Source organism: Cervus canadensis, chromosome 5 (genome assembly GCF_019320065.1).
Source record: "Cervus canadensis isolate Bull #8, Minnesota chromosome 5, ASM1932006v1, whole genome shotgun sequence".
In the NCBI taxonomy this organism is placed as follows: Eukaryota; Metazoa; Chordata; class Mammalia; order Artiodactyla; family Cervidae; genus Cervus; species Cervus canadensis.
Window position 1 is genome coordinate 27,943,894 of NC_057390.1, and position 17,133 is coordinate 27,961,026.

Genomic DNA, 17,133 nt, shown 5'->3' on the forward strand with positions numbered 1-17,133 from the left:
TCCCCCGCCGCGCCCTCCACGGGGCGCCGGGCCCCACCCCCAGGCTATCCCTCGGGCAGCCCCCTTGCCAACTGGACCCACCCCTCTTCCCACCCCGCCCCCCCCCAATCCCCGTGCTCAGTCCCGCGTCCCGCGTCCCGGCGCCCGGCACTTCCCAACCCCCTCGGTGCTCCGGGCCGACCTCCTTGACCTTCCTACAGTCGCCTTCCCAACCGTCTCAAACCCCGAAGGGGAAGCGTGGCTACGGGACTTGGGAGAAGGGAGTGGGCAGCCGGGGGCCACTTCATCCCAGCCTCACGCCCGCTTCACCGTGAGCCTGGGAAAAGGGGTGGCATCTCCCTGGGAGCTCCCGCCTGCGAGCGCTGGTTTGGGAGGGGAGGGTTCTGGTGGGGAACAGATTGGCCCCAGAGTCTAGGTAATTGAGCTTTTTTCCCCGCCCCCACTTCTGCCCTTGCAGTCAGCGTCACCGTAGGGGGCAAGCAGTACCTCCTGGGACTCTATGATACTGCGGGACAGGTGAGTGTCTTGGCCCCGGCCAACACCCCCCTCCCTTTCCCCAATTTACGGTGATCGCGAAGAGCCTTTAGAAACTGAGGTGTCTAGGAGCGAGGGTGTGTCCCTCTGGATCAAGTATTTCTTGGAGTCAGCACATTGGGAAAAAGATAAAACCTCAGCAACAAAGGCAGACCAGCCCACCCCACGGGAACCCCTGGGCTGAAAGTTTTTGCCTGTGTGTGCCTTCTGTGTGGTGGCTGGTGTGTGGGTCCCAACTCCTGTTGCAAAGTGGCAGCAGCCAATCCTGAAGCGCCCTTATTTTTAGTTGCAGATGACCAGGTCTCCCCTCACAGCCTTTGTCTGGTCCCTCATTGGTGAGTGGTCTGCCTGCCCGAGGAGCCTGATTGGTGGGAAATGGCATCATCTAATATGATGGGAAGGCATTTGGTCCTGGTTATGTTTATTACAACATCATTGCACTCTGGGACTCAAGTCCCTGAAAACGTAATTTGTGGTGTTACCGAGGACCACAGGGAAAAAAAGAAAAGAAACAACAACCATCCAGCCACTCCCTGGGGCAGGGAGGGGAAGGAAGGGTTAGGAGTTCAGCCTGAACCTTGGAGGAAGAGCTTTTGTTGTTGTTCCCTAGGAAGGCCAGGTGACTTTGTCTGGGTTTTCTTTGGTAGAGATCACTGTGCAGAAAGAAAATGCACCCTCCTCCTGTCAGCCTCTAAGCATTATTGGCAAATTAGAGGTGGCTTCTGAAGGATTGAAGTCTCCTTTCTGACTCTGTACCAGCTCCACCCTTTTCCCAAACCCACTTTTGCTGTGGGCCTAAGATGTGTGATGAAGTTTTGCAAAATCCAGCCCTGTGATTAGACCTGAAAATTCAGACCGAAGTTTCTACGTGTCATCCTGACGAGTTCTTGAGGACATGTGGGCAGTTGAGGGCCTTAGAGAGTGTCTGTAGGGAATAGCCAACAGTGCAGTTTCCTTATGTGTAAGATGGGGTGTAAAAATTTCAGACCATTCCCCTGGGCATGTATTATATGCTAGATGCTTAGCGTTGAGTCTGGCACATACTTGGTAGGTCAATAAAGAGGAGGTTTTCTTTGTAACTCATCTAGTTCTGGGTTTCAGAATTGTAGTATCAGGTTAGATTCTGGAAAATGTCTTCTCTGGGGGCCTCAGTGTGACCTCTGGTTTCTGTGCTGTGAAGTTAGAGGAGCCTCTGAGAGAGACTGTTAGAACAGACTCTATAGAGTAGCCTCAAAAGGGAGACTGTTGTCAGAGAGAGGTGACCAAGGCCACCCCCTCTCACCAAACTGACCCAGGTCAGTATAACTGGTTCTTTTTAGATTTTTTTTTTTTTTGGATGTGGACGATTTTTAAAGTCTTTATTGAATTTGTTACAATATTGCTCTGTTTTATATTTTGGTTTTTTGCCCGGAGGCATATGGGGTCTTAGCTCCTGGTCAGAGATAGAACCTGCACTCCCTGCATTGGAAGGCAAAATCTTAACCTCTGGACCACCGGGGAAGTCCCAGTATAACCAGTTCTTAGCTTTCCAGGGCCACTTTTCATTACCTGCCTTGTAGCTACTCCTTCTGTCATGGACGGCAAGAGGCAGAACCCATTCAATCAAATAAGACCAATGTTTAAGCAGTATAGCTGGTAAACAACAGTTTGAAATTATTGGTTGAAAGGAGAGGTTTTTAAGAATCGTCTCTAATTTTAACTTCTCTCACTAGTGCCTCTTCCCTTTTCTTTGTTACTTGTCACCATGACTGTGTTTTGGCCACGAGCCCTATTCAACAGGACGTGTGTATGTCAGAGCTGTTCTGTGCACATTCGTATCTGACTAATATTTGCTGACTTTCTTCTATTGTACATATCAAGCCAGGGTCATCCACATGCAAATATTGTATCATCTTCTTCACTAAACAACCCCATGAGATAGGTGATCCACTATCTTTGCAGATGAGAAAAGGAGCTCAAAGAAGCTAGGTCGCTGATCTAAGGTCACACAGCTACTGAAGGGTGTTGCTGGGGTTAGGACATGGGTCTGAATATAGAGGTGGTTATATACACAGGAAGCCATGGGAGGTGCTGAGGTAACACCTGGGTTGATTGGGTTGCTTGTATGTCTGTAGACATGGTCCCTGGAGTCTTCACAGCTATTCTGAGTGGGGGTTATATGCCAGTCCTGCAGAGGAAAGAACCCAGGTCCAAAGAGTCAACTGCTCTTTCCAGTGGAGATTGTAAGCTGTATACCTAGTGGGATCAACCTATTGGTGATTAAAGTTTACTCTTTTTACCCAGTGGTGGATCAGCTTTTCTGTTGACCACGAGGTGAACTAGGCCCCCTTGGTGTTTCTCTCAGTGTCTAAGACTTTTCTTAGCAATAATTCATCTTTCAGCATCCAAGCGTTTATTACTAATAAGCAATCTTAGCAACATAATCCTCAATGAGATTAAATGAGTGCCCACTTTGTACCTGTGTGTGTCTGTGCTCAAGTCGCTTCAGTCATATCCGACTCTTTGCAACTCTGTGGTACCTAGCCCTGCACTAAGCACCTGGGGGCTACAAAGAATAAATTTAAGATAGGGATCTGCCACGGCCAATGACAGCACAGGTGGAAGTGTTTGAATTAGATGCCATGAGTGTTATCTAGGAGGTACTTGTGTTGTACTTGGGCATTAAGGCCTCATGCCTTTATGAATCGATATCAGATTAATCTTACAATAATAATAGTGATCAAGAAACACATATACATATGTAGAGAAATGCTAAAGTCTAAAGGGCACCAGAAAAAAGCCCATGGGCTTTGGAACCAAATTAGCTTGGGCCTGGATCTCTACTTGGCTGAACTGTTCTTGTGATTCTTACCACATTATTAACCTTCTTTGTGATCTAGTAAAAAATGTAGATAATTAAAATCTGCACTGCAGTGTTGTAGGCCAACTTAAATTGTTTAATGTGTGGAAAAGCAGCTGACACTATTCTTCATTCATAGTAGTAGATGTGTAATAAATATTTGGAGAAATTACTGTGCTCCACTGTAGGCAGTTTTGTGGGGTGAAGGGGTCACAGGTGGAAGAGGGCAGTGTGTTATACTTGGAGTTGATAGAAATTCAACTAGGATGCCAGATCCTAGAGCCTTTTGAGTGGAGCCATGGTGCCAACTTTGTACTTCAGAATTCCCACAGTCTCCATCACTACCCATGGACACAGTTGAATGCTCCCTTCTCTAAATGCCCTGTTGTGTCAGATGGTTTTCCTTTCTCGATCAGAACCTACATCCCCAATGATAGAACTCTTAGCAAAATGAAGAGTTCAGTGTTGAGAACCAAGTGGGCTATGTAGGTTTCAGTTGATGCTACTTTGGGAGGTAGGTTGGGATGGGGAAGGAACTCATAGCACTTTCAGATATTCACTTGTGGGTACTTCCCTGATGGTTCAGTGGTTTGGATTCTGCACTTCCAATGCAGGGGGCATAGGTTTGATCCCTGGTTGGGGAACTAAGATCCTACCTGAGGCCAGAAAAAAATATAAAAAGTTTTAAAAAATAAAGTACAATGTTCCCTTGTGTACTTGGGTGCTCTCTGTATTTGATTCATAGCAACAACACCCTCCTCAGGTTGGTTGGGACTTCTAGTCTGGGCACCTACTCTTGGGTTCCCTCTTAAAAAAACTTATTAATTTTTATTTTTTAGCTGCCCTGTTTGGCATGTGGGATCTTGATTCTCCAACCAGGGGTCGAACCTGAGCCCCCTGCATTGGCAGCATGGAGTCCTAAGCACTGGACCACCAGGGAAGTCCCATTGGGTCCCCTCTTTGACCCCAGTCGAGTTCAAAGCCATGTAACAATGGCCCAATTTATATATTAAAGAACATATTGGAACAATTCAAGAGGTGGCTGTAGCAGATGACCTCTTGCCTTCCAGAGCAGGCAGTTTCCCTCTTCACCTCTGCTGCTGGCAGAGAGAGAGAAAACATGAGTGTGATGGGCAGTGTTAGTCCAGTCACGTGGTCTGCCTGGGCACATCCCGCACCACCACCAGCATTAGGCCAGAGGGAAGCCCCCCTGTCTTGGCCAAGACCCTGGGTGGCCCAGGAGCAGGCTCAATATTTTACTGCCAAGATTTTCAGAGTGGAAGTTGTGGACACTCCCTCCTGCTCCCTGGGGCCTGCTGGAGGGTCTGGCTTCCGGCCTGGGCCTCTGCAGTGCTTCTCCTTTCTTGCCCAGCTTTCAGGGCTCTGAGATCGGCTCTGCAGCCCCTCTGTCTGCCCACAGAGGGGCTAGAGGGTGAGATTTTCCCCTCCTGCCTTTGTGCAGGGAGCCTGGGGGAAGTGGAAAGGGCTCTGGCAGATGAGCCGGTGGGAGCTGCCTGGCAAGCTGCTCTCCAGCACCCGGCTGATCTCTTAATCCTTGGCAGGAAGGCAGAACTTGATACCTTGAAGAGGGAAGGACAGACGCCCAGTTTATCCCAGGTCCCGGAATACCCACACTCAAGAGGGTGTGTGTTGGGGCTGAGTTTGGGTTCCCGGGAGTTCCAGATTTAGTCACTGCCTCAGTGTGTACACATCCATATGCGTGCTTTGGGGTGTACTGTTGCTATATATGTTAACTTGAACACACACAAGTTCAAGGATGCATACAGCAGAGCTATGAATACCTTAGCTTAGGTGTCCCCGGGGGTTGGTTCAGGGACTGGCAAGGTCTGTTTCTTACTTGTCGTAGCCCAGCAGCTGTGGCTCCCTTGCAAACTCTCTGGGTACCCAGGAAAGCACTTCCCTTCCAGAAGGGAATCTCCAGGGCCAGTAGCCTGGGAATGCCCCGCCTTCTGGAATGCCCTGCCTTCAGTGTTTCCTTGGGCAGCACCCAAGGGCCCAGGGTCATGGGAAGGGGGAGGGGAAAGCCCAGGGAATTGCCGCTCATGGAACACCTGCCTTCGGGCCAGCATCCTCACGAAACCTCCCAAGGTGGACTCCTCCCTGCTGAGGGAGTGGAGGGAGTGGGCTTGTGAAAAGCAGACCCAGAGAAAGGTTTTCCTTAGTTTGGAGGGGTCTGCGGGGAACATCAGTGAGACTCAGGAAGTGCCTGCTCACGTCACCAGGCCTCCAGGTCCCTGTACCCCCTCACTCACCCTGAGGGACCCGGGGAGCAGAGTTTGAGAGGAGCTGCAGTGTTCCTTTCAGACATCAGCCGCAACAGGTGAGATCCGGGCACTGAGCACCCTGGTTTCCCTTAGTAACCTCCTGTAGATTTGTCATCTCTGCATTTTGCTAACCTTTTTAGAAGCTATTTATATCTCTAGCCTGCACTGCATCATAGGGGATGCTGCTTTCCTCCTCCGCCTGGGGAAGGTGGATGGCCTTTTTTGGCTCCAAAGCCTTTGTGGTGGCCAAAGGTCCTGTGTCCCCTGTCTTGGGACTCTGATACAGGTTTGGGATGTGGTCCTCTGATCCATCTGGCTTCACTTCTGTCATGATTCTCTTGACGTTTGGTGACATTTACGCTCTGGGAACCAAAGCTTCGCAGCAGGTGTATCAGGAACGGTGTTACAGGTGTGCCCAGATACCATCCGCTCGGCTCTGGGCGGGGAGGGGGGGGCAGTGTGCAGCCTCCAGGGAGCGGAGCAGATGTGGTCCTTTCTATGTGTGCCAGGATGTGAAAAAGGTGGGAAGCACTGCTTTAAAGCTCATGGGTCAGAGGCCTTAAGGGGAGCTGGGCATCTGCAGTTTTGTTGTGGAATTGGGGGTTTCAAGAGACGAGCCCTAATGGTATTAAACAACACAAAACGGAGCCGCTCTCCACGGGGCTGACACATGTGTTGGCAGCAGCTGGTACTACTGAGAAGCCTCAGACACAGAATAGCAATATACAAGGAGGAGGAAAGAGAGGCTGTTACAAAGAAACTAAGCCCGAGACCACACATGTCTTTAAAATTTGTGCGCCTCAGCTGAATTTCTTTTCAGTCAGAGGGCTTGGTTTTGCCCTAATTTGGCATGCTTGGGTCAAGGAGCAGCTTTCCTTGCCCTCAGCAGTTTGCCGTTCCTCTTTTAGTTTCTGGCAGACAGATGCTTTGCAGGAGGAAGCGAGGGGAGACCCAGCCAGGGAGGCTGCACACGGTGGCACGCGGGCCTTCTCCCGGGTCTCCCAGCCCTCCTGGGTTCAGTCCTTCCGGATCCTTTGCCTGCAGATCTGGCTCCATTCCGCTCTAAGCTCCGTGAGGACAGGCAACTGTGTTTCTTTTTCTCTACGGTGTTTCCAGCTGGTAGCCCAGTGTCTGGTGCGTGGTAAGCCTACAGTGAATATTTCTTAAATTGAGTTGATTCCCATTTGGCTGCCAACCCATTTCTGCTAAAAGGTTAACCAAAGACTAGGGTTATTGCTTTTAAATAAGAGCTTCTGGCACACCCCCTTTCTTGGGAAAAAAAAAAAAAGCTTTGTAAATTTAGTAAGAGTGTCTTTTTTTTTTTTTTTTTTCTGTAAGAGTGTCTTAAGTTTCAAAGGAGTGACAGGTATGTAGATAAGCATCAGGCCAACAGTGTTATCCCCTCTTTTGGACCCTGGGGGCCTTTAGTATCATCTGTGGGTCTGTCCCCCAATGCTGTCTCAAGCATCTTTCCTGAGGTTTCTGTCTCAAATCCCCTGAGGAGAAGGCAGCTTGGCAGTAAATGTATGGGTATTGGATTGTCTGGAACATCTTTGAATCGCGCTCCTCCTCTCTCTGTGAGAGCATCAGGCAGCCCGGATTCTTCCCTCCCTATAAAGTGGGGAGATAATGGGCACCTTGCAGGGTTCCATCAGGGTTAGAGATGGTCCAAATGGCCCGGCACTCAGTCTGTGATGATGGTCCAGGCCAGCTTTGGGGGTTTCACCCCGGTTCAGTTCAGCTGGTGTTGGTTCAGGGCTGGCTCTGTGTGTCAGTCTCCTGGGGGAGGAGAGAAGGGGGATCAGATGGCATAAAGGTCCACCTATGCAATAGGGAACACTCCACATGTGAAACACGTGCCATATGGTCCAACTGGGAGGAGGTGGTCCAGACGAGCTTTTGGAAGTTGTTGGCTTGCAGGGAGAGACAGAAGGCAGCACAGTAGGCTGGTTACTATGGTGGGCCCCCACATTGGACTGCCAGGATCCACTTCTCAACAAGGGTCTTGACCTCTCAAAACCTCATTTTCCTTATCTGTAAAATGGGGATTATAAAATCAAATCAGAGCTTTCCAGCTCCCAAGTAAGGGATTTTTCTCAGCCTCAAGGCAGCTGGGTGGGGCCTAGGATGGACAGCCCTGGGCTCAGGTTGTCCCTTCCAGCTCAATCAGCCTGACCTCAGTCACTTACCCCAGGGCCCCTCTACCTGACCCACTGTGTGCTAAACACATATCTCTTTTCTCTCCCAAGGAGTGAAAGCTTGAGAAGCAAGGGACTAAATGAGGTCACAGAGGCAGAGGGGCATGGAGAACTGGTATTCTGGGTAGAGAGGAAGAGCGTGGGGCGTGCAGGCATGGGGTGTCCCAAATGTGTCTTTTTATGCTACCCTAGATCCCTGCTATCAGTGTCAACATGTGGAGTAGGGATGAGTCCTAAATTATGGAGTTTTTTACCTGGTAAGTGACAGCTTAGTAATTAGATATTAATCTGGTGCTGCGTTGCTTGTTGATTTTATTTTATTTTTTTTATTTATTTTTTTTGCTTGTTGATTTTAATAGAAAGAGCAGAACATGGGGGAAAGGGGCTACTGTTTCATTTCAAGTGCCTGAGTAGAGGCCTGGCCACCTCTCGTCCCCATCCCCACACAAGCCAGCCCTTTCCAGACTGAGGGTGGACTCTGGGCTTCAATAATGACACCCTCGTCATGGAATGGTGTTCTTACAGGGTACAAAGCATGTTTCATGTCCTGCCTCCATGAGGCCTCTCACCTGCTCTGTGAGTAAAGAAAGCCGGTTGCCATTGTCTCCTGTGCAGGTTCAGGGAAGTTAAGTAACTTGCTCTTACCACAACAGCTGATAAAAGGCAAAATGAAGGTTGCAGGGCGGACTGCCCAACTCCAAGGCCTGGGTTCTTTATGTTAAATCGCTCACACGAATCAGCTTGATGGTGTTATGTGTCTCCTTTACATCACTCCTTTGCTATTTCATTTAACAGTGTATTCCAGGCCTGTTGCTTTTCTGGATGGAAGAGTGGGTGGGATGGTATCTATAGTTGGGACACCAGGCGCTGCTGCTGAAACGGCCCTTAAAGAGACCCCCACCGCTCCCCCACCCTGGGAGGTTAAGGGCGTTTTGTCCATGTGTTCATTAACTTCCACTCTTGCTGAAAAATACGCCGTCCTCGGCGTGGCACTGGCGGCTGCATGGCCAGTGAGGCTGGGGCCTGCATTGCCCCTTCCCAGGAAGGGGGACCGGGCTGTGAGCGGCGCCCCTGCGTCTTGTCACCCCGCTCGCCTGCCACCCCGACTTGCCTGGAGTGTGTGTGCGGCGGCTACTGGGCAGGGCCGTGACAGCCAGCACATGGCCGGTGTCTGTTCCATCCCATAGGGGCTGCCCCAGGCTTTTCTTTTTCTCCCTTTAGCAGTTTTCTTATTTAGGTAAAAATTGCTGTTTTCAACCTGTTTGTCCCTCGTCCATCGGGTATGCCCTGGATGTGCACCCAGAGGCTCCCTCCACCACCCGCGCCTCATTTTGCCTGCCTTCCTGAGTATCCCATTGACACCACATCTGCTCCCACAGCCCACCACCTGGGCTGCATCCCGCCACTGAGGCTGCCAGGACGGGATGAAAACATTCACTCACTCAGTCAGCAAACATTTCTTGAGCACCAGTCTGGGCCACCAGTCCCTCTGCCAGGGGCGGGGCTTACAAGACAGGTCAGGCCCTGCCGCCAGAAGCTCACAGTTCAGCAGAAGGGCCACGGGAGTAGGTGCCTGTTCATCAGGGGGCGCAGAGGGGGCTGGGTTCTGTCCTTCCCAAGCAATGAACTGCCCCTAACAGCTAAGCTGCCTAGGATTCTCCAGGTCGATTTTAGGTGAAGAAAAGTGCCAGGTTGGATTCGTACATGTACTCGATGCTCAGCAAGGGTTTGAATTGCTACGTGCGTGCATGCCAAGTTGCTTCGGTCATGTCCGACTCTTTGCAACCCTAGGGATTATAGCCACCAGGCTCCTCTGCCCATGGGGTTCTCCAGGCAAGAATACTGGAGTGGGTTGCCGTGCCCTCCTCCAGGGGATCTTTCTGACCCAGGGATCGAACCCGAATCTCTTATGTCTCCTGCTTTGGCAGGTGGGTTCTTTATCACTAGCCCCACTTGGCAAGCCCTTGAATTAAACTACACTGATTCTCAAATGTGGTCCTGCAGCCAACATGTGTCTCCTGGGAATCTGATAGCCATCCAGACTCTTAGGCTTCACCCCAGGCCTCCTGAATCAGAAAATCTGGGACAACTCTGGTATAACAGGCCTTCCAGGGGATTCTGATACAACTGAAATATCAGAGCCACCATTAATGAATAACTGTGAACCTCATGTATCTCCTCACAACAAGCCACCTCCCCTCCCCCAACACGTGTGTATACACACACACATACACGCACGTATATGTATGTGTATATGTATATGTAAGTATACGCAGGTATACTTACACATTGTCTCCAGAGTGCAGTACATAACTTCTTCATCTTTTAACCCCTATCCATCCAAACACGCCTACACACACCCTCATCTCTAGTTCTTTACATGAGGTTGGGACGCTCTGTATATGTTGGAATGAATTGAATCATTCAGCCAGTGGTGCTGCCTTCCTCACTTGTCTGGTGGAGATGGGGCCAAGGCAGTATCAGCAGCAGAAAATGGAAGCAGAACTCCTTAAGCTGCCCTTGGCTCCAGTGGTATGCTGTCTGACGCAGGGTGTGCACACAGTAGGCTCCATGAGTATACTTTGATGAAACCCAAGTGTCAAGCCATGTTCTCCCCTGTACTGTAAGCAGTCAGATAGATTTGAGGCTCAGGCCCTGCTGTGTTCACCATAGCTGAGGTTAGCACTCTGGGAGGTGACAGGCCCGCCCCTGAGGACAAGGCTGGTTCAGTTTGTGCTAAATTAGTTACAAAGCCACAGGTGGGCATGACATCCTTTTGTATTGAAACTCCCCAGGCAGGTCACTGGGACAGGCCATTACTCACTCTTCTCAGCTGTAATTACTTTTCGGGCTGACCATGGCTGTCTGTGTAAGTGTCCTCCTCCTCCATTCCCCTTCCCTTCCCCCACTTTTGAATTCCTCCTTCATTCTGCTCTTTCTTCCTTCTTTTTTTTCTCTCTTGCTCTTTCTTTTTTTCAAAACTTGTTCCAGTGTAGAAAGACCATCCTCTTTCAAATGAGCTAATGGTTGGGATTATAAATGAGTTGGCTCAAGTATGCCCCCTGTAAGAGCTGCCACTGAGAGGAAGCATTTAATTCTTTTTGTCCAGCTTGATTAAAATTCCATTTACTCCAGCTTAATTTTCAAAGAGCTGTCCTTCCTAGTTAGCTGATTAAGGGTTCGTAATTAAGGTGTTTCTCGTGGCCTCCCTGGCCCTGGAGGAATGGGGAAGGGCTGGAGGTGAGAGGGTTTCTTGCAGTCTTCAGACAGGGGCCTTGTCTGGCAGCAGGGAGTTTGTGGTCTTTATCCAGCCTGCAGAAAGTGGGAAGGTCCTTCTGTGGCCCAGGCATCCCACGAGCTCCTCCTCTGAGGCTCCAGCCCTCTTAAGGATTGAACTCCTTTGAATTTCAGCTGAAAAAATCATCTATAGGCTCTCGTCTGGCATTTCATTTTATTCTGTGTAAATCTTTGCTCAGCCCCCAGACTGTAAGCCCTGGGAATGGGGGAGGAGCGGGCTGCAGGTGGCACATACACTGAGCACAGGTCACAGCCAGATGTGTGTTGGATTTAGGGGACTCTGTCAGAAGGATAATCACGGAAAGTACTTTTCCCTTGACTTTAAATCTCCTCCATCAGCTCATTTTAAAGGGGATCCTGGTCTGTCTGGATGTTATTGAAGTTCCTTAAAATCAGATTATAGGTGGTCATTGCAATGTGTTGTCCACTGAAGCACAGTAAAACTCATTTCTTAACTCATGGATGCCATTAGCAGAAAGGCTTCCAGGTCTATTTGGACAACATACTGGATAGGATGTTTGCTGTTCTCCAGCAAGTCTGGATCTCTGGGATCCCTTCAGTGTGTTTTATGTTAGATATCCCTCTGTTAAAAGCAGGGGGTTAGTGGGGAGCCCGGACACCCTGCTGCTGGGTCAGGCATTGTGGAAGCATCACTCTAGGCAAGCTGGTATTATGAGCAAAGTGATTCCTCAGAAGTTTTTCTTGGGTCAGACTGCTTGATGTATAAGTTTACTCCTCTTTCCTTTTTAAAAGTTGAGGTATTATTCATATTCAGCAGGTTTTATATATTCACAAAATTGTATAACCCTCACCACTGTTTAATTCCAGAACACATTCTCATCATTCCCCAAAGAAACCCTGTACCTACTAATACACTCCATTCTCTCCCCCTAGCTTTTAGCAACCACTAATCTACTTTTTGTCCCTGTGGATTTGCCTATTCTGGCCATTCATACAAGTGGAATCATACAATATGTGGCCCTGTGTCTGGTTTCTTTCACTTAGCATGATGTTCTTAAAGTTCACTCATGTTGTAGAGTATACCAGTACTTCATTTCTTTTTGTGGCCGAATAATCCTTGCCTGTCGTTTTTATTCCTTTTTGTCAGTCTTCATTACATGAACATTCTGCCTGAACCCTGGAAACCACTTTCTGAAGTTCTGCTGGTCATGTATTTCTGGTGCAGTCTTCACCTCAGCCTCCAGAAGGGGTTGGGGCCGGGTCTCCCTCATTCTTTCAGTGTTCCAGTTCTGCTGCTGCCTGTGTTCATGAACCTCCCCCACCTCCCATCATCCACACCCTTCTGTCTTTATCCTTCAAGTACGTGAGTATCTGTTAAATATAGGTGATGTGAGAAACATAAAGATCCATCAGATAGGATTCTTCCTCTGTAGGAGCTTAGAGTCTATTGCAAAGAGAAGATGTGTACTATGAAAGTGAAAGTTGCAAAAAAGAAAAAAAGAAAAAAGAAAGTGAAAGTTGCTCAGTCATGTCCCACTCTTTGTGACCCCATGGACTATACAGTCTATGGCATTCTCCAGGCCAGCATACTGGAGTGGGCAGCCGTTCCCTTCTCCAGAGGACCTTCCCAACCCAGGGATGGAACCCAGGTCTCCCACATTGCAGGTGGATTCTTTACCACCTGAGCCACCAGGGAAGTCCATATGATCAAAATGAAAGCAGAAAATGGAATGTGCCAAGAAAGGGTAGGAGTGTGAGGAGTGTCACAGAGGTGCCTGACTGCCATGCTGCTTGCCTGAAGCCTCCCAGAGAGCTCAGCCCTCCGTGGGGCCATTGAGACTTAGAAACCTGATTTCACTGAGGCATTCACACACACATCATCAGTTCCATGGGTCTGATTTGTGTTCATTCATAGACATCCAGATATAAACAAGACTGTGGAGGGATTTACTTACCATGTAGTCTCATCGGAAAAAATGGACACAAGCCATAAACCAGTAGCTCACAAGGAAGAAAAGCCAATAGCCAATGAACACACAATATGCAGAGATATGAAAATAAAACCTTTTTTTCACTTATCAAATTGAACATGAGAAAAATTGATATTCAGAAGTCAGGGAAGAGGATGCTTTATGTACAGTTCAGTAAAAACGGATACAGTCCATTTGGAAGTTAATTTGGCAAAGATGGTTACATTTTCAGTGATCCATTTCTATGAATTTATGCCATTCAGTGTACACCAAGATTTACATAAAATGTTATTCATAGTGATACTTATATTAGTGATAAATATAAACACATTAACGCATAGTAAAAAGGGATTTGTTAAATGATAGCATGAGGTGTATTAGAGTAATCACAGCCATTAAAAACTGCTTTCAACAGATATTTAAAGATATATGAAAAGGCTGGTGGTATGTTAGGTGTGAAAAAGCAGGAAGCAAAACTGTAGCATGATTACAACTTTGAAAAATATGCATGTGTATAATGTGTAAGAAAAATTGGTGCAGAATTGTCAAAATGTTAGTCTGTTGGCTCTAGGTAGTGATGGTGAATATTTTTAGAAATTTACTTCTTTATACTTTATTCTGTTTTCCTTCAATTTATAAAAAAGTTTGGTTTATTTTGTTGAAGTTATATATGCAAATGGCTTAAGTTTTAAAGAGTCAACAGTTCTGTAAGATCCTGTTGTGAAAAAAACAAGATTGCTCTCAACTTCTCTGCAGAAAAGTTCTTCCACTCCCCCAAGGCAAGCACTTTCAATTCTTAGCAGTTTATTTTGGTAAAAGAAATCCCCTGTTGCCTTCACACTGTGAATGGTGAGGCTTTAGCTCTCTATCAGAGTATCTTCCACTTCCCATCCACCCATCCCCAGGAGCAATATGGTAATTTTTGTTTGATTATTGATCCATGGTTATATCTTTACTACTGTGTTAGCACCAACCCACTCCAGCACTCTTGCCTGGAAAATCCCATGGATGGAGGAGCCTGGTAGGCTATAGTCCATGGGGTCACAAAGAGTCGGACACAACTGAGTGACTTCACTTCTCTCACTTCACTCACTTCGTACTTTATCGCTGGAGAAGGAAATGGCAACCCACTCCAGTATTCTTGCCTGGAGAATCCCATGGACACAGGAGCCTGGTGGGCCATGGTGCATGGGGTCACGGAGAGTCGGACACGATTGAAGTGACCAAGCACGCACGCACGCGCTGTGTTAGCGCCGCTGAGCCATGTAATGCACTATACTTACTTTTCCTTCCTCGTGCCACTTTTTGTTTCCCTGGAGTTACTAATTATTTTGCTTTTTCCCTTGCTTAGTTTTCATTGTATGTCTGTTTCATCCTGAACTTGCCTTTCCAGGCATTCCAGTGTATCCAGTCTTCTGTCCGTGTCTTCTTGGAGACTTTTGCCGTGAGCCTACTGTTCTGCTTCAGACTGGGCTAGTTGCCTCTAGATGGCTGCACAGCCGTCATCCTGGGATTTTCCTTCATCATCATTGGGATTCCCTTTGACTCTATCTTATGTATTACATCCTTATTTTTATTTTTTTGTCTCCATAGTCTAGTTCCTCATTTTGGTAAAGCATCTATTTTCCTGAGAAAAGGTGCGTCGTAGGCAAATTTTTTGATGCCTGTATGTTTGTATGTGTTTTAATTTCCATCATACCTGGTTGACGCTTTGAAAATAGATTAGAAATCATTTTTTCTTCAGAACTTTAAAGGCATGGCTCCATTGTCTTCCACTTTCAGTTTCTGCTGTCGGAAAGTCTGATCCCAATCTGGACCTGGATTCAGTGTCAAGAACCTGGTTTTCCTCTCTGGAATTTCACACTCATGGTCTTTGGGTTAGGGTCCAGCCAACTGTTGTGCGCCCTTTCACTCGAGAGATTCGTGTCCTTCTGAGAAATTTTCCTGGTTTATTTCTTTGATTTCTTCACTTCCAGTTAATCTCTTCTGTTACACTAGAACTTCCAGGTTTTAGATATTGGAGCTTTGGGGTGGTTCTCTGAAAGTGAAAGTCGCTCAGTCATGTCTGACTCTTTGCGACCCCATGGGCTGTATACAGTCCATGGAATTCTCTAGGCCAGAGTACTGGAGTGGGTAGCCTTTCCCTTCTCCAGGGGATCTTCCCAACCCAGGGATCAAACCCAAGTCTCCCGTACTGCAAGTGGAGTCTTTACCAACTGAGCCACAATTGTCTTATATTTGCCCTTTCAGTGTCTTTTTGCTCTATTTTGGGAGATTTCCTCAATTGTATCATCTACCCTTACTATTGTTTGTTTGTTTAATGTCATTCTAGCAGAACCTTTTCCTGTTCTTTGGATGTTCCTTTCTTTTTTTCTTTAGCTTCTTCTAAGTTTGGCTTGGCTTGCTTTTGGTTTGAATATCTTCTCTAATTTCTCTGAGGGTAGGGTTTTTTTTTTGTGTGTGTGTGTTTTTAAAAAATTTATTTATTTTAAATAAAGATGAATATTTTTAATGATAAAAGGTACAATTCCCAAAGAAGATAGACATCATAAGCCATTAGACACTTTAACAACAAAGATAAATTTACATAAAGCAAACATCAGAAGTCTCTGAGGGTATTAACGATAGGTTTTTGAACTTTTTGTTTTCCCACAGTCTTTTGTTGTGGTCTCTGCCTTTTGTGGCAGTTTCTCAAGTGTCTGATAATATTTATGGGAGTGACACTAGAGGATGTGGAATGCTGTGTGTATACGTGGAGCTGGATGACTCCGGTCCTTACTGAAGGTCAGGGTTTCCCACCCTAGCACCATTGTATTTTGAGCTGGTCAGCTTGCTGTGGTGCTGTCATGTGAATTGTAGGATGTTTAGCGCATCCCTATTGCCTTTCCCACCCCAGTCATGATGATCAAGAATGTCCCAGACATTGCCAAGTGTTCCCTTGGGGCAACACCACCCCTTACTTCCCGTTTCCCCATTTGAGAACCACTGCTGGAGGGTGAGCTGTCTGGGCCTTTTCCCTGGGGAACCTGGTCCTTCCTCTTGCACTGGTCATGTTCCCCAGAAAAGAATCTTCCACTCTGCTGCCTGAGATGGTCCTGCTAGGCTCCGCTGTTCTGGCCTTGTGTATTAGGTATGTGCAACTGGGCCCTGTTGTCTTCCCACCCAGGGAACCCTCTGTTCTACACTTTCCTGGGAATAAATATCTCTGCCTTTTGTCAGGGTTGGGGAGAGCATTTATCATGATAGAGAACGGTATCTGGGGTGTAACTGCTTTACAAGCAGACTATCAACCCACCCCTTGTTCGTGGCTCCGCTTTCAACCCACTTTCAGAACACACTGTGCGAGCTCCCACACCTTTAAGGGGTTCTGTTGAGCAGAACACGGTGCTTTATAACTTCCCCTTGTTGCTGGCCCAGGATCCAGGATTTGGCTCCCAGGGTCTGCATATCAGTTCTTACTTGTTCTTTGGCTTTCTACCTTCTAAAATTATGTGACTGTTTAATTTGTCCTGTGGCTTTATTCCTTTTTTTTTTTTTAATTACTGTATATGTCAGAGGATTTGGGAAAGATCAAAGGTAGATGCATGTGTTCAGTTGGGTAAGATTTAACTGAATTCTTCTCGAATTTGTTTTAATAGTCAGAAAACATACATATGAAGAGCAAAGCTATAGTGATAGATACCTTTTCAGTGCCTGTTATCCAGTGTATCTTCCCTTAGCCTTAGGTACCGGGGGAAATGGATCCATTAGAAGCTTTCTTGGGATTCAGGGTTTGGAACAAAAGGTGGTAGAGGCTATATGAATTTCATCAGGATCCTGGAACCATATGGTTAACTGTCCCTTCCATGTGAGAGCTTGGCTTTCTAGTGTCCAGGATCTGTTTGTCCACCAGGTCCAGCATCTTACTGTTGGGCAAAGCTGGATGGGCATGAATATTTCTGATTATGCAATTTCTCCTTTGCTAGACTCTTCTTAGGGTTGGGAAGATCCCCTGAAGAAGGAAATGGCAACCCACTTAAGTATTCTTGCCTGGGAAATCCCATGGACAG

General features: G+C 47.4%; 1 protein-coding gene across 3 annotated transcripts in view; it reads left to right on the forward strand.

Moving 5' to 3' along the window:
* Positions 1-17,133, forward strand: part of RHOQ (ras homolog family member Q) — a 40,380-nt gene that overhangs the window by 651 nt on the left and 22,596 nt on the right. For all 3 annotated transcript variants that reach the window (XM_043468485.1, XM_043468486.1, XM_043468484.1), the window contains exon 2: positions 458-516. In XM_043468485.1, the coding sequence (XP_043324420.1) occupies positions 458-516 (59 nt within the window). The remainder of the gene's footprint in view (positions 1-457; positions 517-17,133) is intronic.